General features: G+C 46.4%; 1 protein-coding gene across 2 annotated transcripts in view; it reads left to right on the forward strand.

The window, feature by feature from the left end:
- The first annotated feature begins 6,819 nt into the window (after positions 1 to 6,819).
- dgkza (diacylglycerol kinase, zeta a) overlaps positions 6,820 to 26,803 on the forward strand; it is a 432,154-nt gene continuing 412,170 nt past the window's right edge. The window contains exon 1 of one of the 2 annotated variants that reach the window (XM_067993676.1): positions 6,820 to 7,517. In XM_067993676.1, the coding sequence (XP_067849777.1) occupies positions 7,060 to 7,517 (458 nt within the window). In that variant the 5' untranslated portion in view covers positions 6,820 to 7,059. The remainder of the gene's footprint in view (positions 7,518 to 26,803) is intronic. The other variant, XM_067993677.1, reaches the window with a different exon arrangement.

Below are 26,803 nucleotides of genomic sequence, written 5' to 3' on the forward strand. Positions count from 1 at the left end.
CACCTGAAGCCCTCAATTAGATTCCAGAACTGAGAGGATATCCTTATCAGGAAAGGCTGAACAGGCTGGGGCTCTTTTCTCTAGAAAAGAGAAGGCTGAGGGGTGACCTGATAAAGGTCTTTAAGATAATGAAAGGATTTGATTAGATAGACGTAGGGAAAATGTTTCCACTTGTGGGGGTGACCAAAACTACAGGTCATAAATATAAAATAGTCACTAATAAATCCAATAGGGAATTCAGGAGAAACTTCTTTACCCAGAGAGTGGTTAGAATGTGGAACTCGCTACCACAAGGAGTAGTTGAGGCAAATAGCATAGATGCATTTAAGGGAAAGCTAGATAAGCACATGAGGGAGAAAGGAATAGAAGGGTATGCTGATAGGGTTAGATGAAGTAGGAAGGGAGGAGGCTCATGTGGAGCATAAACGCCAGCTTAGACCAGTTGGGCCAAATGGCCTGTTTCTCTGCTGTAGTTTCGATGTAGCTTGGGTTATGTGTTCAAGTGTCTGGGTTTCACGACCTTCTGACTCAGAGGCAAAAATGCTACCACTGAGCCACGGCTGACACTCCTAGATAAATTATGGACAAATGCCACTCTTCCTAAGTGATTCTTTGTTAGGTGGCTCGCTGGCACAGTGTGTGGTCATGATGTGGAGATTTTTCACATCGTTCACCTGACGAAGGAGGAAGCCTCCGAAAGCTTGTGAATTTAAAATAAAATTGCTGGACTATAACTTGGTGTTGTAAAATTGTTTACAGTGTGTGGTGTACAAGTGCACTGCTGCGTAACAGAGTAGTAGGGTAAGGGTTTTTTCACACTTCTATACATCACTTTTTGATATAAAAATAAAGCTAGGCATAAGTTTTATTTAAAGAGGAAAGCGTTTTATTGAATTGGACATACCGACAGCCAGTGCATTTTGAAGTATCCATTATAAGTGAAATGCTTTGTGAGATTTAACAAAGCACCGTATAAGTTTGTTCTTTCTTACCTAGTCTTGCATCACTTCTAAAAAGTTGAAGATATGTGAAGATTCCTCCTTTGAAATAATTACTGGACTAGCCCTGTTGTGGAGGTCCACCTGATGCTTGATTTGTGTGTTCTATAATAGGAGTTTACGATGAATTCAACTTTAGTTGAAGGATGACTTTGTACTGTGCTGTGAGCAGGAATCACCAAGGGGGCAGAAAGAAGACTGCCCAATGGAGATCCACAAACTCCCAGAAAGAGTGATCCTGAGGCCTGGGAACAAGACGTCACTGAGCTCTTTTTTTGTTCCAATCTGAGACTTGCCCCTAGCTGTGCACGTCTGTTCAGTAACATATAATTTATTATCCAACAGACGACACTGCGTTTATAGTTGCAAGTGACAGCAGTGAAATTATTCACAGGGGCATGGATAGGGCCCTGTGCACTCTACATGTAAGAGTTATTTTAAGTGCCACCTTGGTTCAGTGGCAGCATTCTTGCCTCAAGCCCTACTGTAGGATTTGAACACGTAATCTAGATAGATACTGAGGGAGTGCTGCACTGTCAGAGGTTATTTACTGTGTAACTGTGTGGGTTTTCAGTTTATTTGTAGGGTAAGAGTTATTCAAGTAGATAAAAATGCTATATTGAAGAAGCATAGACTCCAAAGCAACTTCCAAATCCAAAATGGCCCAATTAGGATCTATCCAGATGACAATGACTTGGTCCCAATTGATTGATACAGCAGCATGTCTGATCCATACATAATCAGTGCACAATGTAAATCTCACACCAGGTCTTATATGTTGTATTCTGCTCTTTCCAGCTTTGACAAACTGAAAAATAAATAATTTCCTCTATGATTATTTCCTTCTCTTACTGCCTCCACTCTTTCCCTGCTTCTTTCTGTTCTTTCCCTGCTCCTTTCTGTTCTTTCCCTGCTCCAGTCTTTTATGGCATGTTGCCGTACTTCTTTCCCATTCCCTTTCTCAACTCTAATTCCTTCTCCGGTGTATCCAATTCCTTGATAAACAGTGCTCAGCACTGCTGGTAATGAATTATCACTTCTGCAGCTTACAATGTTCAGAGTAAGATGGTCAGCCCAAATTAGTTGGATCAGTTTGTACAAGACTGACATTTTTTTTTTATTCGTTCATGGGATGTGGGCGTCGCTGGCAGGCCGGCATTTATTGCCCATCCATAATTGCCCTTGAGAAGGTGGTGGTGAGCCGCCTTCTTGAACCGCTGCAGTCCATGTGGTGAAGGTTCTCCCACAGTGCTGTTAGGAAGGGAGTTCCAGGATTTTGACCCAGTGACAATGAAGGAATGGCGATACATTTCCAAGTTGGGATGGTGTGTGACTTGGAGGGGAACATGCAGGTGGTGTTGTTCCCATGTACCTGCTGCTCTTGTCCTTCTAGATGGTAGAGGTCGCGGGTTTGGGAGGTGCTGTTGAAGAAGCCTTGGCGAGTTGCTGCAGTGCATCCTGTGGATGGTACACACTGCAGCCACAGTGCGCCGGTGGTGAAGGGAGTGAATGTTTAGGATGGTGGATGGGGTGCCAATCAAGTGGGCTGCTTTGTCCTGGATAGTGTTGAGCTTCTTGAGTGTTGTTGGAGCTGCACTCATCCAGGCAAGCAGAGAGTATTCCATCACACTCCTGACTTGTGCCTTGTAGATGGTGGAAAGGCTTTGGGGAGTCAGGAGGTGAGTCACTCGCCGCAGAATACCCAGCCTCCGACCTGCTCTTGTAACCACAGTATTTATATGGCTGGTCCAGTTAAGTTTCTGGTCAATGGTGACCCCCAGGATGTTGATGGTGGGGGATTTGGCGATGGTAATGCCGTTGAATGTCAAGGGGAGGTGGTTAGACTCTCTCTTGTTGGAGATGGTCATTGCCTGGCACTTGTCTAGCGCGAATGTTACTTGCCACTTATAAGCCCAAGCCTGGATGTTGTCCAGGTCTTGCTGCATGTGGGCTCGGACTGCTTCGTTATCTGGAACTGAACACTGTGCAATCATCAGCGAGCATCCCCATTTCTGACCTTATGATGGAGGGAAGGTCATTGATGAAGCAGCTGAAGATGGTTGGGCCAAGGACACTGCCTTGAGGAACTCCTGCAGCAATGTCCTGGAGCTGAGTTGATTGGCCTCCAACAACTACTACCATCTTCCTTTGTGCTAGGTATGACTCCAGCCACTGGAGAGTTTTGCCCCTGATTCCCATTGACTTCAATTTTACCAGGGCTCCTTGGTGCCACACTCGGTCAAATGCTGCCTTGATGTCAAGAGCAGTCACTCTCACCTCACCTCTGGAATTCAGCTCTTTTGTCCATGTTTGGACCAAGGCTGTAATGAGGTCTGACATAGTCAAGGGGTAATCCTAGTCAGACTGTTTTTGTATTTTAGCCCCACCAAAATGTTCTATATACTTTGAAAAAAAGAACTTTTCACATCCTGAACGTGTTTCACAGCCAGTGTATTATTTCTTGAAGTATGGTCACTGTTGTATAAGGTTGCCAACTCTGTCTTGACGTATTCCTAGAGATTTGATCGTGTGACACCACTCATGTGATGCTTATTCACATAACATTTGATCATGTGACTTTTGCCCACTGTTTGCAAATGTTACTGCATTTAACTTAGTTGAGTGTCTTAGTATTACCAAGCCCCAAATAAAATATTTGACATTTTGTTTTATAGCGAGATGAATAACATAATTTATAAATCAAAGAACACAGGATAATAGAAAGATTTAATGATAAGAAATGTTTAAATAAAAACGCCTTCTATGATGTTTCTACAGTATCAACCGCAACGAGAAACATCAAGTAAATACCACACATCATCAGTAACTTCTAACATAAGTTTTCGTACAATTTTATGACTTTTTACAATACACAGCAAGTTATAAAAATAATAAATAAAACCAAAACTAAATTCAATTGTGTTTCTCTCTCTCTCTTGCTCGCGCTCTCTCTCTCTCTCCCCCAGTTTGTGTTTCTCTCTCTCTCTTGCTCGCGCTCTCTCTCTCTCTCTCTCTCCCCCAGTTTGTGTTCAATTCACTCACTCCCACACCCTACCCCTAAAGCCCAGCTTCAGGGAGGTGAGGCTCAATGCTCAGGGAGCAGCACCACTGCCTGACTCCCGTAATAAAACACATTATACAAGAGTGCACATCACAGGCTGACATGAACTCTCCCTCTACCAGTTTGCTCTTCTCTCTCTCCCCCTCCCCCAGTTTGTGCTTCTCTCGCTCTCTCCCTCCTCCAGATGTATTTTTCTTTCTCTCTCTCTCTCCCTCCTCCAGTTTGTGTTTCTCCCTCTCTCTCTCTCTCCCCCAGTTTGTGTTTCTCTCTCTCCCTCCCCCAGTTTGTGTTTCTCCCTCTCTCCCTTTTTGTGTTTCTCTCTCTCCCTCCCCTAATTTGTCTCTCTCTCCCTTCCCCCAGTTTGTGTTTCTCTCTCTCCCTCCCCTAATTTGTCTCTCTCTCCCTCCCCCAGTTTGTGTTTTTCTCTCTGTCTCTCCCTCCCCTAGTTGCTCCCTCAGGACTCACGCAGTTTCCAGGTAATTTTTGTTGGCCCTGACGTGGTCATCCTCACAACCGGCAATGAAGTGTTTTTTCTAAATAGCGGGGGAAGCAGCAGGGCTCAGAGAACATGGTGTGACTGCAAGCCATGACAGCCAGGGAACCGCGCATACAAGGACCATTTCTCCTGTGTCGCCGGCAGCAATGCTTGGGAGACCAATCGCCCATTCTGGGAAACTCCCATTGAACGCAGGAGTTTTGGGAACCCTACAGATGTATGTAGGCAAACACGGCAGCCAATTTGTGCACAGCAAGGACCTACAAGCTGCAATGAGATAAATGACCAGAAATTCTGTTTTAGTGATAGAAAATAGGAGCAGGAGTAGGCCATTCGGCCCTTCGAGCCTGCTCCGCCATTCAATATGATCATGGCTGATCCTCTATCTCAATACCACGATGTTGGCTGAGGGATAATTGTTGGCCAGGAAACCAGGAGACCTCCCCTGCTCTTCCTTGAATAGTGCCATGGGATTTTTTACACTTAGCTGAACAGGCAGACGCGGTCTCAGTTTAACATTCCTTCTGAAAGACGGCACCTCTGAAAGTGCAGTACTCCCTCAGTATTGCATTGAAGTGTCAGCCTAAATTATGTGCTCAAACCCTGGCTTGAACCCACGATCTTCTGCCTCAGCGATGAGAAGTGCACCAAATTGAGCCAAGCTGGCACTTAAAATAGACTTTGCATGCTGATAAAACAGGACCCTTTTCAATATGCTGCTAATAATATCACTGTTGTAATTATTAGTAGCATACACTAGATGGGAAGCTATATCGGGCTGTGGGCTGTCAATGAAGTCTGGTGGGTTATGTTGGGCCATATGGGTTATGGAACATTTGGAAGGTGGGATGGGTGAGATTAAGGGTACATTTGTGATTTTTAATATGTTTATTCCACAGTTTTATCTTTAGTGATATATAGTGATATCGGTGACGAACCATCCTGGTAACTTTATTCCACAGAAGTTATTTTTGGTAGAATGTGATTGCACCATTCAAACAACAGCCGTTCAGGAATGGCACAGCAAATAGTCCAGGGGGGTGATTGGGCCTTGGTTACATGGTTGTCACCTTTTGTTTGGTTTCTGGTGCTGGGATCTGACTGGTTGAACAAGTAGGTTGCAGGGGAGCAAATCTCTGGGAATTGAAGCTGTGGGATACGATTAGTTGAAAAGAGTGGTCTCTAAGTGTGTGACTTGATTCGTGTGACCCCACATCAGGCAGACAAAAGAGTTTCAGAATAGAGAGAGGACAGTCCATCACTTCTGGTACGATACGTCTGATATGTCTGGGCAGGAACCGAGCTCATTTTTGATCCATAGACTTTATTTCGATACCCAGCCTCAGTAGTGATGGGCAGGTGCAATGATCCACTGATAAAGAATTTATGATCAGCAAGCGTGATGTGGAATTACTAAACTATTTAAATATGTTTGGGGTGAAGTTGTGCTACGATCTGATACTAGTAATGAACGTACCCCCATCTGTTCATATGGAATTCCTATATCCACAAACCGTTAACTCAGGGATTAATGTCTACCTTGCAATAGCAAACAACAGCACTTTGAAGTGAATGCATTAGTTACTCATCCTGGAGGGCATCATCTCAACCTAAAGTGACCTGTTTAAATGTAAGGAATCTTACAACACCAGGTTATAGTCCAACAGTTAAAACTGTTGGACTATAACCTGGTGTTGTAAGATTCCTTACATTTGTCCACCCCAGTCCATCACCGGCACCTCCACATCATGACCTGTTTAAGAGTGACATCCATCAAACCAGGTTACACTTTAAACCACAGTGAGTGACTGGCACTTCTAATGAGCCGCACTTGGCAGGTCTCCAAGGCTAACACACTTGTGCTTACTTGGGATACTGGTAAATATTATTCTGGAGCCTCCAGGCACTGCCGTCGGTCGGACAGCAGATGGCGGCAGCACTCCCCCCACCCACCACCACCACCACCACCACCCACTCTCTCTCTCTCTCTCTCTCTGCCCTGAAGTTTCATTCATTCTCCAGGAGGCAGATCAGCAGGCAACTATCAGGGTCCTGTCGCTCTTCTCACTGCAGGCAATGAAACTTCCTGTTGTGAATGTGCAGCATCCGATTGGTATTTGCGGGAGCTCACGGCAGGGGCAGTCAGCCCAGACAGTGCATGCATGACCCGGGACAGGGACAGGGACAGGGACAGGGTGCCAGCACCCAGCGAGGAGGAGGAGGAGGAGGAGGAGGGAAGGGGGGTCAGTCATTGCCAAGTCCGGCTCCTCGCACACCACAACTCCAGGTTGCAAACAAACAAACAAACAAACCCCCCACACCAGCCGCCTTCGCACACAAGGGTTCAACACTTTTAAGGAAAAAACACACACACACACACACACACACCAGTAGATGCAGTTACTTCCGGGTACAAGTCCTACTGGAGCAGAAATAGCAACTTGAGAGCGTTAATTTTTTAAAATTATTTATTTATTTACTTTTTTTTTTTGGTTTTGTTTTAAATGTGCTGCAAACCCCGGCTCTTTCGAAGTGACTCTTCAAACCCCCGGCTCATGTTATGTTTTGGCTTCATTCCTGGTGAGCCTGCTGGAAATCGGTGCGGTGGACTCGCCTTGGCTGTTATTTTAGAGGACCTGGATGAAGAGGTGATCGTGTGTGTGGGTTTTTTTTTTAAAAAAAAGTGTGACAGTTTGCAGCAGCCGACAAAAGAAAAAAAAAACCATACATACACCAGCCAAAAAAAAAATCTTGTTAATAAGGACAAAGTGATGGACCAAGGGGGGGAAGAATTGCAACGAGAGCTGGAGGAATCCTCTGCGTCCGGATCGTCTTCCTCGGATCTGCCCACGTCCTGTGAGAATGACAAGACCCCGGTGTCTCCTCCTCACCACCACCACCATCATCATCACCATCACCATCAAAACAAACCCTTCACCGGCCTTAAGTTTTTCGGGCGAAGGTGAGTGAGCAACAAAATAAAACAGACTGCGACCAGCTGGCGACAAAATGGTTACAAGTGAAAAGGAAACATTGTTTGCAGGACGCTCGCCGGCTCCTTCCTTCCTTCCCTTCCCTCTCCTCTCCTCTCCGCCTGTTGCTGGGCTTCTCTCCTGTTCACATTTCACTACAGCGACCGGGGGCAAGTAAGGAGACCGGCTAAAGACCCCCCCGCCTCTCCATATAACATTCATTTTAATGTTTTATGTAACCGAAAGGGGTAGATTGCAACCACACGCTCCTCTCACTCACACTCCCTCACATACTCTCAAACTTACACTCTCCCTCATTTTCATACCCCCTCTCTCAATCTCTCTCACACTTTCTCTCACTCTCACTTTCCCTCACTCTCACACTTTCAATCCCTCTCACTCTCACACTTTCAATCCCTCTCACTCTCACACTTTCAATCCCTCTCACTCTCACACTTTCAATCCCTCTCACTCTCTCTCACACTTTCCCTCTCTCTCACACTTTCCCTCTCTCTCACACTTTTCCCTCACTCTCACACTTTCCCTCCCTCTCTCACACACTCTCACTCTCCCTCCCCCTCACTCTCCCTCCCCCTCACTCTCCCTCTCACACTTTCCCTCCCCCTCACACTCGTGCGCACACACACATACATGCACACACGGATGTTAAGTTTGAGGGATACACTAATATCACTTAAGCCCAGGGACGTTTGCTTGTTGCTGTTTGTTATTTTCATTTAGTCTGAACTTACTGATTTCCTGTAGTACATGAAAACCCAGTAAAGTACGTGCATTGTGGGAACACGCTCACATATAACCACGTATAAATCCGCACACTTTATATAAGGTACACCCAAATATCACTGACACTTAAAAAAAAATGTGGTTTATCACAAAGCACACATACATTTTACTAAATGGGAGCAGTGGATGCAGTGTGCATGTGCTGTCTGAAGTTAACTTTCCATGTCGTATGTAGGCAGTGTGCTAGGTGTTGTGTTGATGTGCTGCAGAAAGGAATCATAATCAATTTGCTGCAAAGGCACCCCAGGAATGAGGACCCGCTGTGTCTCATCGGGTGGTTATTTATACCTGTCACTGACAGAAGATACAGAAAGGCTCCTCTCCCGTGCCCATCACGCTCTGATTAATACTTATAGGCTACAAACCAGGTACGAACTGAGCGGGATAAATGGAACCAAGACGATAGAAGCATTCATCTGTATACTGCCCAAATATAACTGGCGGCTCGGGGAGGGGTGGTGGGGTGAAATCACCTTTTGTAAAAGTAGAACCAGGTTGCAAGATATTGCCCCCATTTCCAGATGTCTGGGAAGCCCACGGTTGTTAGGATCCCAGGAATGGGTCACAGAGGATGGGTTCATTGATGGGTTGAATTGTATCAGAAGGTTTCTGTTTTGTTCTGAATAATGCAGAACCAGTTGCTGTTTGAAGGAAGCTGTGATGAGTTGTGATGTCTTGAGAAAGCAAATGAGGTCAGCGTGTAGGGATTGCTCCATCAGGATGGGCTGATGGACTTGTAGTGAAAGGCATGCCTCAGACTCTTATATTAAAGCACCCCACCCCACCCCACCCCACCCACATGTAACAAATCACTGACATCCTCTCTGAGAGGAGGCAGTAGAGGCGGCGGACTGTCCCGTGGAAGTGTGGCAGTAGTGGCGGTGGACTGTCCCGTTAGAACTGTTGTGATCACTTTTTTTGTTCACAACTTGTGAAGCAGTGAATCAAAAATGAGCTCCAGTGCTGTCCACACACTGTGTACGGTGTTGTAGAGACGTAGTTTTTGTCCCTCAAGTGTGGCAACATTACTGCAGTAACAGAAACACTGAATATAATTCATCTCTTCATTTTCATCACCTAGGCAACTGCCTTTTGTATTGGAATCAGAGGGGCTGTGAATTTCTGGGGTTTAATTAGTGGGATGCTAACATATCATTGAATGTGCCGCTGATCGTACAATTAATCAGAATTTTATACTTGGAGAAAAACATGTCTTGCGATATTGAATGAATCATTTCAATAAGTACTGAATATTGGGTTTTCCAGTTCAGTTGAGTTTATCCTAGTGTGGCTTTCTGTTGCTTTACATCAAAGAAAGGTAAACAGAGTCCTTGCCAGCTACTAACATGCCTTGGGAAATCATTGGCAACACGGCCGCAATTGGCGCAGGTGGTGGGTGAGGTATCTCACCGCTGGCGAAGACTCGGGCTATCTGCGCCCTGAATTTGTTAGGGAAGCTGTAACCAAAGCCAAGGTGCCTCGTGTGTACGTTAAAGCTCATTTTTGACTTAATAGTGCAGTTGGCTTCTTTAAAACAAAAATATTACTCAAACTTTCTTGCTGAGATTGCACTGCTCCTTTCAGTTGTATGTGGAGCCGTGATGAGATGTTACCAAGAAACGGGGTTGAAGTAATGCATAAAGTCTTTCTCTCTCGATAAACTGCTTTGTCGACTGATGTCACAAGCTGAGCACATGATATGATAGAGAGAGGGAGGAGAGCAGGAATCAGCCCAGGATAGGGAGTGGAACACGCTCTTCAATGAATAGAAGCTGCAACACTAGCCTAGGGATTACTTACTGCTCAGAATTTTTATAAAGTTAGCTGTAGGTAATTTTAGGCCTGGGATTGTTTTCAGTTGAATTGTAATGAGATCAACAGCAACTGTGAACTAAAAATAGTCCGGTTAATGTTGCTACCAGGCATGTAATTATCTCAGATAATTTCCTGTGCTGTGTCGTGTCTCTAGATTTCCCCCCACTCCCCGGCTGTAGTCTAATAATGGATGTCAGTTGTCCTTATGCTGGAAGAATACCTGGTTAGAAACTGGCTACAAGGATAACTACAGATAGAAACGAGCAAACCCTAGTTGGAACGTAATGGTTCTGAGTTGTGGGGATCTTGGAGATGCCATTGCTGAGGAATGTGGCTGGCCAAGGATGCATGTTGCAGGAAGTGAGGTTAAAAAGATATCCTGGACTTGTTGCTTGATTTGCCTTTTTTATTTTCGGAGGGAAAGGAAGCAGGGAGAAACCCCCCCCCAGAATCTTTCCTCAGCAGATTAAATGATCCCTTATTGACAGCACGTCCCAAACCCACGACCTCCACCACCTAGAAGGACAAGGGCAGCAAATTCATGGGAACACCATCACCTCCAAATGCCCTTCCAGGTCACACAGGGACATATATCATCGTCCCTTCGTTGTCCTCGAACTCCCTACTTAACAGCACTGTGTGAGAACCTTCGCCACACGGACTGCAGCAGTTCAAGAAGAAGGCCCACCTCCACCTTCTCAAGGGCAACTAGGGATGGGTAATAAATGCCGGTCTTGCCAGTGACGCCCACATTCTCAGAATGAATATAAAAAGATCGGATTATTCTTTGTCATGTGGCAGTTCTAAACTGAGGACAGTAGTTGGTTTGTGCCCTGGTTTCAGAGGGGATGTGTTTGACAATATATTTACCAGGTGGAGTATCGTTCTCTGGTGCGAGACAAAGTGTTTGAATTTTGTTTGTGAGCCTTAAGGTTGGTTTCACTGATTAGTTCAGTGTGTTGCTGTTGCTAATTGGTAACGAATGACTGTGAATTTCCATTTGATCCCTAATAATGGGGTTGGTTTGTGTGTGTTTTGTGGAAAAAAGAGAGAGTGAGCAACAGTTTTCGTTCTGTGTACTTCCGGATGTAAACGGTGGGATTGGTCAGGATTTGAGAGCCTATTTCAGACCTCCAGATCGAAAGGTTGTCTTTTCTACATGTTGCAGTGGGCTTTCTAGTCTGAACCGGTGACAGAGGCCTCATCCAGCTGGTACCTCCTGCAGAGAGCCCAGATTAAGCTGCTGTTCGGGGGAAGCGCAGGGACTGTGCACAGTATCTCATTTTGCAGCTTAATTCACTGGAGTCGTCTGCGGAAAGGTTTTATTGATGCAACTTTTTTTTTAAAAAAACAAAACAAATTTGCAGTTGAATCTTTCACACAGCAACAATGACATATTGCACTTTTCAGCTTTGAGATAACTGATCTTCTGAATGATTGAGAGGTTGTGGTGCAGAGGGACTTTCCCTGATTTACATAGCTGCTAATTGGGTAGTATCAGCGCATACCAAGTTTGATGCTTTTAGTACTCTTCTTTTTATGTTCTTCTCCAGTACGGGGCATGCATGCTTTGTTCTGTTTCCTTGTGGGCTCTCTGAAGACTTGTGTGTTTCGAAGGCCGAGAAGGAAGGGTAGGCAGCCTACGAAGGGCTGAATACCTTTTTGGGTCAAAAGCAGCTCGCCCTATAAACGCCGACGACAGATCGCGTTTATATAGTGCCTTGAACGTAGAGAAACATCCTAAGACGCTTCACAGAGGTGTAATGAGAAAATAAAATGGACGCTGAGCTGTAGAAGGGGGTGACCAAAAGTTTGGTCAAGGAGATGGATTTTAAGGGCGGTCTTAAAGGAAGAGAGAGAGTGGTAGAGGTGGGGTGGTTGAGGGAGGGAATTCCAGAGTGTGGGGCCTAAGCATGGCTGGCAATGGTGGGCTGAAGGGAGGAGTGGAGTCACAAGAGACTGTAGAGTGAGATGGTTGTAGGGATGGAGGGGTGTTGGGTTTGGTTCCATGGACCCTGACATCTTTCCCAGTGCCTCCTCCAAGTGGTTATTTGTCACGTGTGAGTGCCGGCAGGATATCTGGCCATGGAGGGCAGTCCTGACCTCACTTGATGCGCGCTTGTGTGGGCATCTTTCCAGGAATAGCAGGAGCCCTGGCTGATTCTCTCTTTCACCTCCATATCCTGGGTCACTAAGGCCAATTGATGATCAAATATCAAACTGGACGACATTGTTGACTCTCTGCAATTTGCCAGTTGATTTTGATTGGCTCACTATGACACAGTATCATAGTAGGTACAGCACGGGAGGAGGCATTCGGCCCATCGTGCCTGTGCTGGCTCTTTGAAAGAGGTATCCAGTTAGTCCCATTCCCCTGCTCTTTCCCCATAGTCCTGTACATGTTTTCCCTTCAAGTATTTATCCAATTCCCTTTTGAAAGTCACTATTGAATCTGCTTCCACCACCCTTTCAGGCAGCTCATTCCAGATCATAACAACTCGCTGTTTTTAAAAAAAAATGTTTCCTCATGTCGCCTCTGGCTCTTTTGCCGATCACTTTAAATCTGTGTCCTCTGCCACTGGAAACAGTTTCTCCTTATTTACTCTGTTAAATCTGTTCATGATTTTGAGCACCTCTATCAAATCTCCCCTTAACCTTCTCTGTCCTAAGGAGAACAATCTCAGATTCTCCAATCTTTCCACATAACTGAAGTCCCTCATTCCTGGTATCATTCTAGTAAATCTTTCTGGGCCCTCTCTAAGGCCTTGACATCTTTCCTAAAGTCTGGTGCCCAGAATTGAACACAATACTCCAGCTGCAGCCTAACCAGTGTTTTATAAAGGTTTAGCATAACTTCCTTGCTTTTGTACACTCTGCCTCTATTAATAAAGCTCAGGATCCCGTATGCTTTTTTAAGCGCAGAGACTGAGGGCTTCCTTCTTATTGGGCCCCGCTGTGCCTGATAGGTGCTAGCGAAAGGTCAGTAAATGTGAAAAAGAAAGAACGGCACTTGGAGGTTGCAAATTTCCACTAGTTTGCTGCTCTTCCATGCTTCATCAAAATAAAATGCCTTCCGTCTTCACATGAACGCTTTCACACGCTGGCCAATTTTGTTATCCATGTTGAAAACCATATTGATAGGGAATTAGTGTTAAAAGTTGTAGACAGGAGCAGCTCCAATAAGCATGTATCTTAATAACTTATCACAGTGCTGGTTTAAATTTCTACTGTCACCCTCAGTATTGCAAGAATGTCAATGCATTTTATCTGTGTCCTTAACATAGCCAGCTTTATCATTAATTGTGCTTTGGGATACCAATTTTAAAATGTGATTTTAAGTCAAGTGCCAATGAGTTAGAGTTATGGTAATTTAGTGTGACAGATCTGTGTACAATTTCCAGAGCATTAACAGAGATGGAGAGGCTTTGACAGATCAGGAAGTGAGCCACTCATTGTGTACCCAGTCTCTACCCTGCTCTTCTAGACATGGTGTTGATTATAGCTGGCCCAGTGATGCTGCTGGTCGGTGATTAACACCCCAGGATGATGGTGGTGGCATTAAAGGTTGGGGCATGGTGGTTGGGCCTTTTCTTCTTGGCGATGGTCATTACCTGGCACTTGCGTGGCATGAATGTTGCCACTCACTTGTCAACGAGGGCCTGGATGTTGTCCAAGTTCTGCTGTAGGCTGGCATGGGCTGCTCCACTATCAGCGGAAGTTGTGAGTGGTGCTGAGCCCTGTAGACGTGCCAGCAACCAGCCCCACTCCTGACCTTATGACGAAGGGAAGTTCACTGATGAAGCAGTTGAAGATGGTTGGGCTGAGGACGAGTGAGTGAAGGAGGTAGATAAATTCAGGCAGCACACCTGAATGAATTGTGCAGCGAGTGAGAACTGAACATGAGAGGTTTATCTAGCCGCCCGTGACCCTGATGAGTGCTGGGATATTGTTACTTTTTTGGAGTTTTGATCCTCAGTATTTTCCTCTGATTCAGCTGCTCCCCGCTGGGACCGCTCGATCATTGACGGCCCCCATAATGTGGACTTCGCATCCCCTATGAACCTTTTCCTGTCCAATATCGAGTTAAATGATAGCAGGACCTGGGGTCAAACAAAGAAACCTCATCATTGTACACTGGCTTACTGGAATCATGCTGTCACATGATCTCCTCCTCCTTCCTCGTCTTCAGTCGGTGGAGGACTAAACATTCGATCAGACCAGGGCTCAGGCTATAAACCACTAAAGAAAACAGGTCCCTGAGCAACACTCACTGCAAACAATTCATTTACAGTAATCATAAGCTTCACTTTTCTCCTTGAAATGTCAAAGTAACAAAGACGTTTCTCATTTGCTTAAGCTGAAATGCGGTCACTTGCTTCTTGTGTAGCTAGCCAATACTGCGGGAGTCTCTGCTTTATCCTCGTGCCCCTGATGGCCCCCCAGTCTGACTGTGACCCTCATTAAAATGCCATCTAAGGTTTGGTTCCAAGTTTATTTAAAGCTATCCGAAAACAAAAGGCATTTAAAAACCGTATTTCTCTTAACTGTGGGGCAGTCAGACCTTCACGGGATTCTTGTAATTAAATCGAGTAGCTTTACTCCTTCTCGGGGCACCCATTGATCTATTCCAAACACTAATCTGTGAGATGGGGCCCCATCCAAACACTATGGCAGCAAGCAACCCATTCATATCAGTACCTTGGGCACACCAAACCATCATGTATATTCTCCATAATGTAGAGACAAAAATACTCCCATTTTGTCAGTTCACTGAGATCCTTGTCACGGGGGTCGGGGGGGGTTCGGGGTGGGGAACGTATAACAATAAATGTTGGAACAAAGTGTTAATTTGATGGTGAAGAGTCTAGGGTGGAAGTAATAAATTAGAATGGTGTAGAAAGAGATATGCATGTGAGGGAGGGAGGGCTGCTGTGGTTGGATCTTAGCGTTGACCTGCAAGAATGTCACTATGTGATTGTTGAATCAGGAGGCCAACTTTGCACAGATATGAGGGCTCGTTCCCTGATCGAACCCTCTCAGTGAGCGCTGCTCCCCGCTGATCGGAAAATCTACCTGTGGAGACCCCAGCGCAAAGAGATGGCTGAGAATCATAGAATGCTCCAGGACAGAAACAGAGGCCATTTGGCCCATCGAGGCTGTGCTGGTGTTCTGTCACATGAGCCACCTCTGGGGGATGGAATTGTTATGTTACTTTATAAATGTAATACTGACTACAGTACTGCTCATTGATGGCTGATACAGTCTGCACCAGCTGTGCTCGGAAGAAAATTGTGAAAGTTCTGGTAGATTTAGAGACCACTGAGTTTTACAGTACCTCAGAATTATTTTCAAAGCTGTTTTTCTGCCCACACTGGACAGCCCCATGTCACATGGCATTCATGACTGCAGTGGGTGGGTGGGGGGGGGGGGTGCTGGGTGGTTTCGGAGTAGGGCAGAGCAGAGAGGGAGAGAGACTGTAGGGCAACTCCTCCCAGGATGTTATCAGCTTTGCTCTGAAGCTGATTGGGAATGTGTCGTCTTGTGATTTTTCTCTTCCTTTGGAAAAAGTGCAGTCTGTGTTCAATATTTCAACCCGCTGGCAGGGCAAGATCAGGATCGGAGCACGCCTTACAATGTTTTCTTTTTACCAAGGAATTAGTGATTCCAGTCCCTGCTATTCGAATTATTAAATTGTAAATTTTGAAGAGCCATATCGTCACCAGGGATTATCGGTCTGCACATTTTTAAAAAATGAAGTAATTAACTATTACAAATAGGAATATTTTACAGTCCTATCTCCTCTTGTAACTTTTACTAGAGTTACTGTACAAGTTACTTTATGTCTTTGTGTGAATTATGGCACATTGCACCTGCTCATGTGAATTTATGTACGTACTTGTGCAAGAGTTATTGTACTTGTAACAGCTGCTGTACCTACAACCCTGTGTGAGTAGGAATGAATGCCTCTGGCCTGGGCTAAGAGTAGGGAGAAGTCATCTTGTATGCAAGTCATATCCTCCCTGCTCGCCCACCCCCCCCCCCACCCCAACAGAGCGACACTTTCTCCAAAGATGATGGACCCACCACACATGCATTTATATCAGCTGTTCAGACAGTTTCTGCGATGCTCCTCTCCTCCCGCACAGCGATTTTTTTTGAATGCCAAATTTCCCTGCTACCTCCTGACTTCACTCCTACAGCTGATTTTTTTTTTAAAACCAGAGAAAGCCCCGCGAGATATAAAAATGGAGAGCAAGACTGACGTCAGCAGTGGGAGCCAAGGCACAGAGCAGCCATTTAAATATCACCGAGCTGGTGAAGCTGAGTAGTGGCTGACAGAACTGTGCTGGTGGAAAATGAGAAAGAACAGAGAGAAAATGTCAGCTGGCATCGCAAACACACACGAAGACGATAATTTCTGTGGCTAGAACCTTTGCTAAGTTGAGCGTCATCTTGTGCAAGGATTTGAGACTGTCAGCTGGCCCAGTGGTAGAACTTTCCCCCTCCGTTTCAGTAGGTTGTGGGTTCACGCCCCATTCCAGGTACTTGAGCACATAATCCAGGCTGACATTTCAGTGCAGCACTGAGGGAGTGCTGCGCCGTCGGAGATGCCGTCTTTCAGGTGAGACTTTAAACTGAGGCCCCGTCTGCGCGCTCAGGTGGGTGTAAAAGAGCCCATTGCACTATTGGAAGAAGAGCTGGGGAGTTCTCCCTGGTGTCCTGGCCAATATTTATCCCTCAACCAACATCACTCAAAACAGACTAACTGGTCATTTTTCTTACCCGCTGTTTGTGGGATCTGAGTGTGCAAATTAGCTGCAGCATTTGCCTATAGAAAATGATTACACTTCAGAAGTGCTGTAAGGTGCTTTGGATTATCCTGGGGGCAAATATAAATGCAAGCTCATTCTTTTCATGAATTTTTTTTTTGCGGAGTTGTGAGAGAGCTTGTTTTTTACATGGGTCCCCTCGTATGCGATTTACAAATGGTATTTGGGCTTGCTGCAGAAATTCTTATCGTACCCATTTCCTTCGCCAAATGATGCGTGTAGTCTGATGTTGTTTAAGTTGGTGAGGTGAGGCTGGCTCCAGTGCGGCGGTGTTTCGGGAATCGGCTGCGCGCCCGCTGTTTCCCTCACGTTACCCGGTCGTAGGCCTGGCATGATTTGGAAGGTTCTAATTGAAGGCCAGTTGCTGACGGCCAGTAGTTTTTAATGTTGTGTGTGTTTGTGTGCAGGGTCTGTTCTTTAGACAGGCGCATGGTTGCTTGACTATCTGATTGTGTTACTGATCAATTGTCTCGTACTGGGGGATGGGTAAGGCTTACCACAGGAAGTCCGGTAACGAAGCAGCTTATTGGTGCAGTAACACGCTGCTCCATGGGGTGCTAGGATGTGGGTTTATCCGCCCACTTGCCTCTCCCCACACTTGTGAGTTTGTGACCTCAGCCTGGGAGAGGCTGACGACCCGGTCCCGAAAGGTGCGAAGAGAAATCGGCCAGTGAATCCTTCAAGAGCACTGAAGCCCCTTCAAGTAGCTGGATGGAGATCTGTGCTGGCGGAAGCCTAGGAACAGTTTGCCAGCTTGCCCCTCTCGGGTTGCCAGCCAACTCCTTCAACCCGTGGAATCGAGCCTTAAAAAGGAGTTAAGAAGTTTTTTTTAAAAAAAAATAACAATCAAGGTGTTGATGGTGATGATTTTAAAAGAAATTGGTTGTCCACTTTCCAAACCATTTCGCCTCAGCAGTGTTGTAACTGGAGACAATGTGTTTGGCCAAAATCTGGCTAGCTGCGGAGCTGCTTGGCACCATGAAGAAGTACCAAAAGAAAGCAAAGAACCCACAACACAGGAGAATGTCAACAATTCTTCGCCCTCCCTCGGCCGCGGTACTCCTGAGCTCTCCAGTGTTTCTGCTTGAGCTCCGAGCACTTGGCAATTATGCAGTCAGTCACCCAGCAGTCAAGTCATTTACACTGCGTGGGCTGACGGAACTAGATAGAAAGGGTTTGCTATCAATGAGCAGTGTGGGCTGAGTTTATACCAGACTAAGAACAATGTTTATCATGGTAGAGAGAAGTTGTGTGAAGTTAGGGCCAAAGTATCCAAGCTATGGCCTGTTGATCTTATCTGGCTCTCGAGCCCCGGCAACTTGGTCTTATTTATGGATCTATTTCTTGCCAGTTTGCCTGTTTGAATTCTGTAGGCCTGAAGGCTATGAAAAGAGCTGGTTTTTTTTAGTGCATTTATCTCCATATTGGATAAAACCTAAATCTGAACACCCAAGATCTATTGGCATATGTAGCTTAAGATTAACGTGAAAGTGTTGCCAATTTGGCTCTGCCACAGGTATCCAGTCGGGCTCAGTGGTGCCACTTGCTTCTTTAGGCAGTCCGGTTGCCTGTTTTTTCGCAGAGGCTGACTCCCACTGCCCTGTATACGCTGGCATGGTAGCGGAACCTGGGAGCGTAACAACAAAACTCCTGTGTGATCTGGACTGGAGCTCCCTGCCCCGAGCCCGTGCCCTCCCTGCCCCGAGCCCCTGCCCTTGACGTCCTTTAATTTTTCTGAAGACCGACTTGCGTTAACGCTAGTTGAGGTGTCTTTGGGTTTGGTTTGATAGCTGCTTTATTTCCACAGTAAGTGAAATATGCTGAGCACAACGGTCACTTGGTGCAATCAGTTCAATTTCTGTCCATGTACTGTTACTTGATATATAAACACAGACTTTCCCTGATCAGGGCAGAAATTCTCCTCTTGCTGTCTGCCACTGCCTCACTGACTCTTTGGTGTCCACGTCTTGATTTTTTAAAAGCCTCTTTTCCAAGACCCGCAAGAGATTAAAACATCAAGGGGTTATATTTCGTCCTGAATAGCCAGATGTTGCTAAAGATTGGCCATCGTTTGAGATCTGTGCAAAGCAACTGCCGATCCTGCATTGAAATCTCCTCTCGTCTGCCTGTGGATGGCCAGCTCGACGTGGGGCTGTCTGCCTGGGGAAACATCCGCCTAAAACGCATATTAAAGTCGCTTGTTTCATGAAAAAATGGCCAAAGAATTCCGAACCATGATAGGAACATTCATTTTAAACTTTGTGTGGCCCTCGATGCTTCATGGCATGGACCTCAGTGGCCCCAGAAGACAAAAGGCATGGCCACTTGAACGGTAGCTGGTCATTGTTTCAATAAATTATTTGACGTGTAGTGATTATAAATAAAACAGAAGAACAGATGGGACTCTGCTGAGAGTATTGCTCAGTCTTTTATGGAAATGATCACTGTTTTATAATCTCAACATTTCAGAAATTTCCTTTTAAAATGGCTTTGCCTCACTCCATGCGACCATGCACTGGGGCACCGAGTGCTGAGAATTGGGCTCGTGCCCAGGCCTGCCATATGCTGTCGAGTTGCCAGTCTCTGCTGGGTCACCGTTGGACAGAGGATCTCACTGGGTTCACCTTGGGTACGTGCAGGCAGTCGGACTGAAAGCAGCATTGGCAGAGATCTGTGAATAGGCAGTTTCCTGCTTTGCTCTCACCTGGGGAACTGTGCATGGTAATAAAAGATTGAAAAAGAAAGGAAGAAAACAAAATAAATTTCCCTTGTGTTTCCCTGTAACCCCCCCGAGCTTCCCATCTACATCCACACCATCTACGTTCAGTCAAGAAAGTAGAGTAATTCAGCTGTGAGTATCTCCACAGACGGAATTGTTGCCCTTTGGTGTAGGAATGTTAGGTAACCATAGATACACAGCTATAGATCATTTCCCTTCTAATAAAATAATATCATTAACCAAAGCCACCACTCTATAACAGTGGAAAGCACAGATATACAAACATAGGAAAATGACAGGCAGGAAAAGACACCTGCTCTTTTTGATTATATATTAATGACCTGGACTTGGGCATAATTTCAAAATTTGCAGATGATACAAAACACAGAAATGTAGTAAGCAGTGTGGAGGATAGTAACAGACTTCAGGAGGAGATAGACAGACTGGTGAAATGGGCAGACACATGGCAGATGAAATTTAACACAAAGAAGTGTGAATTGATGCATTTTGGTAGGAAGAATGAGGAGAGGCAATATAAACTAAATGGTACAATTTTAAAGGGGGTGCAGGAACAGAGAGACCTGGGGGTACACAAATCTTTGAAGGTGGCAAGACAAGTTGAAAAGGGTGTTTAAAAAAGCAGATGGGATCCTGGGCTTTATAAATAGAGGCAGAGTACAAAAACAAGGAAGTTATGCTGAACCTTTTTTTAAAAAAAAACACACTGGTTAGGCCTCAGCTGGAGTTTTGTGTTCAATTCTGGGCACCACACTTTAGGAAGGATGTCAAGACCTTAGAGAGTGTCTTTTCCATTTTTCTCTCAAAGAGCCAGCACAGACACGACGGGCTGAATGGCCTCCTTCTGTGCTGTATCATTCTATGATTCTATGGCCCGTCAATTCTGCGCCACGCTTGTGATGGCTAGAGCATCCTGACTAGACACTTCCTACCCGCTCCTGTAGTCATTTAATCTCCTAGGAGAGGCAAAAAAATCAGAGAAAAACCCAGGGCCAAAGTGGGGTGGGGTGGGGGGGGAGGAATTTGGAACATTTCTCTTCGACCCCCTTCAGGCAATCAAATCCAATTTCTTCCTTGTTAAGATTGTAAGTAGAAAGTGCACAGTGTATTTTGCATCCCACTGCCTTGATTACTTGCGAGGTGTCAGCCTTGGCTCAGTTGGTAGCACTCTCACCTCTGAGTCAGAAGGTTGTGGGTTCAAGTCCCATTATAGAGACTTGAGCTAATAACTCACGCTGACGTTCCAGTGCAGTACTGAGGGAATGCTGCACTGTCAGAGGTGTGCTGTCTTTCAGATGGGATGTTAAACTGAGGCCCCGTCTGCCGTCTCAGGTGGAGGTAAAAGATCCCATGGCACAATTTCGAAGAGGAGCAGGGGATTTCTCTTGGTGTCCTGGCCAATGTTTATTCCTGCTAAACAGATTAGCTGAATATTTATTTTATTGCGCTTTGTGGGACCTTGCCGTCACAACACTTCATAAGTACTTAATTGTAAAGCGCTTTGGGACGTCCTGAGGTCGTGAAAGGCGCGATATAAATGCAAGTTATTTCTTTCTTTCTTGCGCCTCTTCGGTTGACTCTGGTGCCGATGAAGAAAGGGCACCTTCATTATCCTCTTTGGGTTGTCCTGCACTCCACGGGTGGGATTGGAACTTGTCGTGTGGGGAAACTGTCAGTGCTGTGCCATCATCCCAGCAATGTCATTCCTGATATTAATGTGTGTGTGTGTGTGTATACACACTGACATTGGTTCATTGCAGCTGACCTGGCCAGGAACAGCTGTTGTTGAGACCACACACGTGCAATGCTTTCCTTTAAAAAGAAAACAGGGAGAAAATGATGCTGTTATTAATTTCTACTTTGTTTTTCGGCATTATCTAAAATCTAATCAGCACAACACTACTGCTAACATATGTTGTTCTCTCTTCTGTAGTTTGTTTCTTTGAACAAACCGTTTCATCAATGCACGGAATTTTCATGGTCTGTTGGAAGAGGGTGGCGGAGAGTCAAATGCTTTGTGAGCTTCGCTTTTATTTCCAGAGCTTAACTCTTTCTTCCCTTCTGAATGTGGGGAATTCCATCCCATCCGCAGGGAGTCATTAAGCATCTGGCATTATCTCCCATGGGAGAGCAAAGGATTCATATCCGCCTGGGACTCTGAAGGTTAGTATTTGAAACCAACCTGAGTTCGCAAAATGCAAAGGGGGTGATTTTAAACCCCCAAGAACGGGTGGGTTGGGGACGGGTGGGAGTTGAAAATAGTTGTTTTTTTTGGGTCGCGACCGCAACCCGGCTTTATTTCCGGGTTTAACTTGGGGGTGTAAAAGTACAGGCTTCCCAGTGGGAAATCATCCCCAAAGAAACCCTTCCAGGGTGGACATGTCAAATCCTTCCCCAGATTCGAAAGCAGTTTGACCTCCTCTCCTCCCACCCCTTCACCGCCACCTCGTGTTCGGTGTGCAAAAGTACCGTAATCCCGTTGAGGCTTGTGCTGCAGAAAGTGTGCATTTAATGGTGTATCATGGATGTGAATTGGTGTTGTCCAATAGAAATCGCTGACTAGCCACAGATGTGGCTACGGCGACACTGTTTTAGCCACTTGCACTAACTCCAGTTTGAGTACTTGTGCATTTGCACTACTCCTTGGGAATGTTTTGTTAGCTTCTTTTAGTGGAATGGCTGCTCTAGAATCCTCAGTTGGTAAGGGCTCCTCCTTCTTGTTTCTTATCCGTGCTTGGAAAAAATCCATACCAGGGTCTTTCTCCCCCCCCCCCCCCCGGGCACATGGCAGTTTGTTTAAACTGTGCGCGAAGTGTGAACTTGAGCCACACCGGTGATCAGCATGCTTCCCATACGTAGCTGTGCCGATAGTTTTCATGCGACTGCCAGGTTGGTAGAAGGCGAACGAGATGGTCTGTGGTCTTTTTCGGTCTAGCAATTCTTAATAGCTTTTCTGTGTCTGAAGAGGAAGAAAGATCTGGCACAATGGAAATTCCATTGTCTGTAAGAGGCTTTCTTGGGTTTGCACTAATATAAACAGTCTGCGAGTCTTTCCACACAGGGAAAATTGGGCAACTTGATTTAGTGACTTTTATCAAAGTCCTGTAATAACTTGAAAATCCCAAATTTAGACCATGTCAGGCATTGGACCACGGGCAGAGATGCTCTTTCAGGTCCTCTGCCAATTGTACACCTAGTGTTGGGGGAGGGGGGACCCTCCCGCTGGAAGGTGTGGGGAGAGGGGGGGACCCTCCCGCTGGAAGGTGTTGGGGGAGGGGGGGACCCTCCCGCTGGAAGGTGTTGGGGGAGGGGGGGACCCTCCCGCTGGAAGGTGTTGGGGGAGGGGGGGACCCTCCCGCTGGAAGGTGTTGGGGGAGGGGGGGACCCTCCCGCTGGAAGGTGTTGGGGGAGGGGGGGACCCTCCCGCTGGAAGGTGTTGGGGGAGGGGGGGACCCTCCCGCTGGAAGGTGTTGGGGGAGGGGGGGACCCTCCCGCTGGAAGGTGTGGGGGGAGGGGGGGACCCTCCCGCTGGAAGGTGTTGGGGGAGGGGGGGGACCCTCCCGCTGGAAGGTGTTGGGGGAGGGGGGGACCCTCCCGCTGGAAGGTGTTGGGGGAGGGGGGGGACCCTCCCGCTGGAAGGTGTTGGGGGAGGGGGGGGGACCCTCCCGCTGGAAGGTGTTGGGGGAGGGGGGGGACCCTCCCGCTGGAAGGTGTTGGGGGAGGGGGGGACCCTCCCGCTGGAAGGTGTTGGGGGAGGGGGGGACCCTCCCGCTGGAAGGTGTTGGGGGAGGGGGGGACCCTCCCGCTGGAAGGTGTTGGGGGAGGGGGGAGGGGGGACCCTCCCGCTGGAAGGTGTTGGGGGAGGGGGGACCCTCCCGCTGGAAGGTGTTGGGGGAGGGGGGACCCTCCCGCTGGAAGGTGTTGGGGGAGGGGGGACCCTCCCGCTGGAAGGTGTGGAGTGAGGGGGGGACCCTCCCGCTGGAAGGTGTGGGGGGAGGGGGGACCCTCCCGCTGGAAGGTGTGGAGTGAGGGGGGGACCCTCCCGCTGGAAGGTGTGGGGGGAGGGGGGACCCTCCCGCTGGAAGGTGTGGGGGGAGGGGGGGACCCTCCCGCTGGAAGGTGTGGGGGGAGGGGGGACCCTCCCGCTGGAAGGTGTGGGGGGAGGGGGAGGAGCTCCCACTGGAGTTAGTGTGCTCAAGTTGTTTGAAATCTCTGCCATGTGATAGCAGATGTCTGATTTAGGTTGCCTTGCTGTAGCCTTGTGGAGACCTGACATTGTGGGTATGAAAGCTGCTCAGCTGATATTAGCCGTGTGCAGTGTCTGCTGGTGGCTCCAGAAACCGGGATGGACTGGCTTTACATTGGGCGCTGATATGATTTACAGAGTCAGAATCATAGAACGGTTACAGCACAGAAGGAGGCCATTCGGCCCATCGAGCCCTTGCCGGCTCTTTGTAAGAGCAATCCAGTTAGTCCCATTACCCCGTTCTTTCCTTGTAGTCTTGCAAATTTTTTCCCTTCAGATATTTATCCAATTCCCTTTTGAAAGCCACGATTGAATCTGCTTCCACCACTCTTTCAGGCAGTGCATTCCAGATCATAACCACTCGCTGCATAAAAAAGTTTTTCCTCATGTTGCCTTTGGTTCTTTTGCCAATCACCTTAAATCTGTGGCCCCTTCCGCCAATGGGAACAGTTTCTCTTTATTTGCTTTATCGAAACCCTTCATGATTTTGAACACTTCGATCAAATCTTCTTTCAACCTTCTCTGCTCTAAGGAGAACAGCCCCAGCTTCTCCAGTCTCTCCACGATACTAAAGTCCCTCATCCCTGTAAATCTCTTCTGCACCCTCTCTAAGGCCTTCACATCCTTCCTAAAGTGCGGTGCCCTGAATTGGACACAGTATTCAAGTTGTGGCCGAAACAAGTGTTTTATAAAGGTTCAACGTAACTTCCTTGCTTTTGTACTCTATGCCTCTATTTATAAAGCCCAGGATCCCATATGCTTTATTAACCGCTTTCTCATCCTGCCCTGCCACCATCAAAGATTTGTGTACATATACCCCCAGATCCCTCTGTTCCTGCACCCCTTTTAGAATTGTACCATTTAGTTTATATTGCCTCTGCTCATTCTTCCCACTGAAATGTATTACTTCGCATTTCTTTGCATTAAATTTCATCTGCCATGTGTCCGTCCATTCCACCAGCCTGTCTATGTCCTCTTGAAGTCTATTACTATCCTCCTCACTGTTTACTACCCTTCCAAGTTTTGTGTCATCTGCACATTTTGAAATTGTGCCCTGTACACCCAAGTCCAAGTCATTAATATATATCAAGAAAAGCAGTGGTCCTGGTACCGATCCTTGGGGAACACCACTGTACGCCCTCCTCCAGTCCAAAAAACAACCGTTCACCACTACTCTCTGTTTCCTGTCTCTTAGCCAATATCATATTTATGCTGCCACTGCCCCTTTTATTCTATGGGATTTAATCTTATTGACAAGCCTATTATGTGGCACTTTATCAAACACCTTTTGAAAGTCCATATACACATCAACGACATTGCCCTCATCAACCCTCTCTGTTACCTCATCAAAAAACTCTATCAAGTTAGTTAAACACGATTGGCCTTTAACAAATCCATGCTGGCTTTCCCTTATTAATCCACACTTGTCCAAGTAACTATTAATTTTGTCCTGGATTATTTTTTCTAAAAGTTTCCCCACCACTGAGGTTAAACTGACTGGCCTGTAGTTGCTGGGTTTATCCTTACACCCTTGTTCAAAAAAGTGTGTAACATTTGCAATTCTCCAGTCCTCTGACACCACCCCTGTATCTACGGATGTTTGGAAGATTACGGCCAGCACCTCTGCAATTTCCACCCTTACTTCCCTCAGCAACCTAGGATGCATTCCATCTGGACCGGATGACTTATCTACTTTAGGCATAGCCAGTCTTTCCAGTATCTCCTCTTTATCAATTTTCACCCCATCCATTATCTCAACTAACTCCCCTTTTACTATGACTTTTCTTCCTTGCTAAAGACAGATGCAAAGTACTCATTTAGTACCTCAGCCATGCCCTCTGTCTCCATGAGTCGATCTCCTTTTTGATCCCTAATCGGCCCCGCCCCTCCTCTTGTTACCCGTTTACTATTTATACGCCTATACAAGACTTTTGGATTCCCTTTTATGTTTGCCGCCAGTCTATTCTCATACTCTCTCTTTCCCCTCTTATTTCCTTTTTCACTTCTCCTCTGAACTTTCTATATTCAGCCTGGTTCTCACTTGTATTATCAACCTGACATCTGTCACACGCCCCTTTTTTCTGCTTCATCTTACTCTCTATCTCTTGTCATCCAGGGAGCTCTGGCTTTAATTGCCCTACCTTTCCCCCTTGTGAGAATGTACCTAGACTGTACCCGAACCATCTCCTCCTTAAAAGCCCCCCATTGTTCAATTACAGTTTTGCCTGCCAATCTTTGATTCCAATTTACTTGGGCCAGATCCGTTCTCAACCCACTGAAATTTGGCCCTCCTCCAATTAAGTATTTTTATTCTAGATTGCTCCTTGTCCTTTTTCATAACTAACCTAAACCTTATGTCACTATGATCACTGATCCCTAAATATTCCCCCACTGACACTTGCTCTACTTGACCCACCTCATTCCCCAGAACCAGATCCAGCAATGCCTCCTTCCTCGTTGGGCCAGAAACATACTGATCAAGAAAGTTCTCCTGAACACCCATCAGAAATTCCTCCTCATCTTTGTCCTTTTACACTATTACTATCCCAGTCTATATTAGGATAGTTGAAGTCCCCCATTATCACTACTCTATAGTTTTTGCACATCTCTGTAATTTCCCTGCAAATTTGCTCCTCCTTCCCACTAGTTGGTGGCCTATAGAGTACACACAGTAGTTGAGTACACCCAGTAGTGTAATGGCACCTCTATTGTTTGTTAACTCTAACCAAATAGATTCTGACCTTGACCCCTCTAGGACATCCCCTCTCTCCAGCAATGCAATATTCTCCTTAATATTGCCACCCTCCCTTTTTTTCCTTCCCTATCTTTCCAGTTGAGAACCCT

The sequence above is a fragment of the Heptranchias perlo genome, chromosome 12 (assembly GCF_035084215.1).
Source record: "Heptranchias perlo isolate sHepPer1 chromosome 12, sHepPer1.hap1, whole genome shotgun sequence".
NCBI lineage: Eukaryota > Metazoa > Chordata > Chondrichthyes > Hexanchiformes > Hexanchidae > Heptranchias > Heptranchias perlo.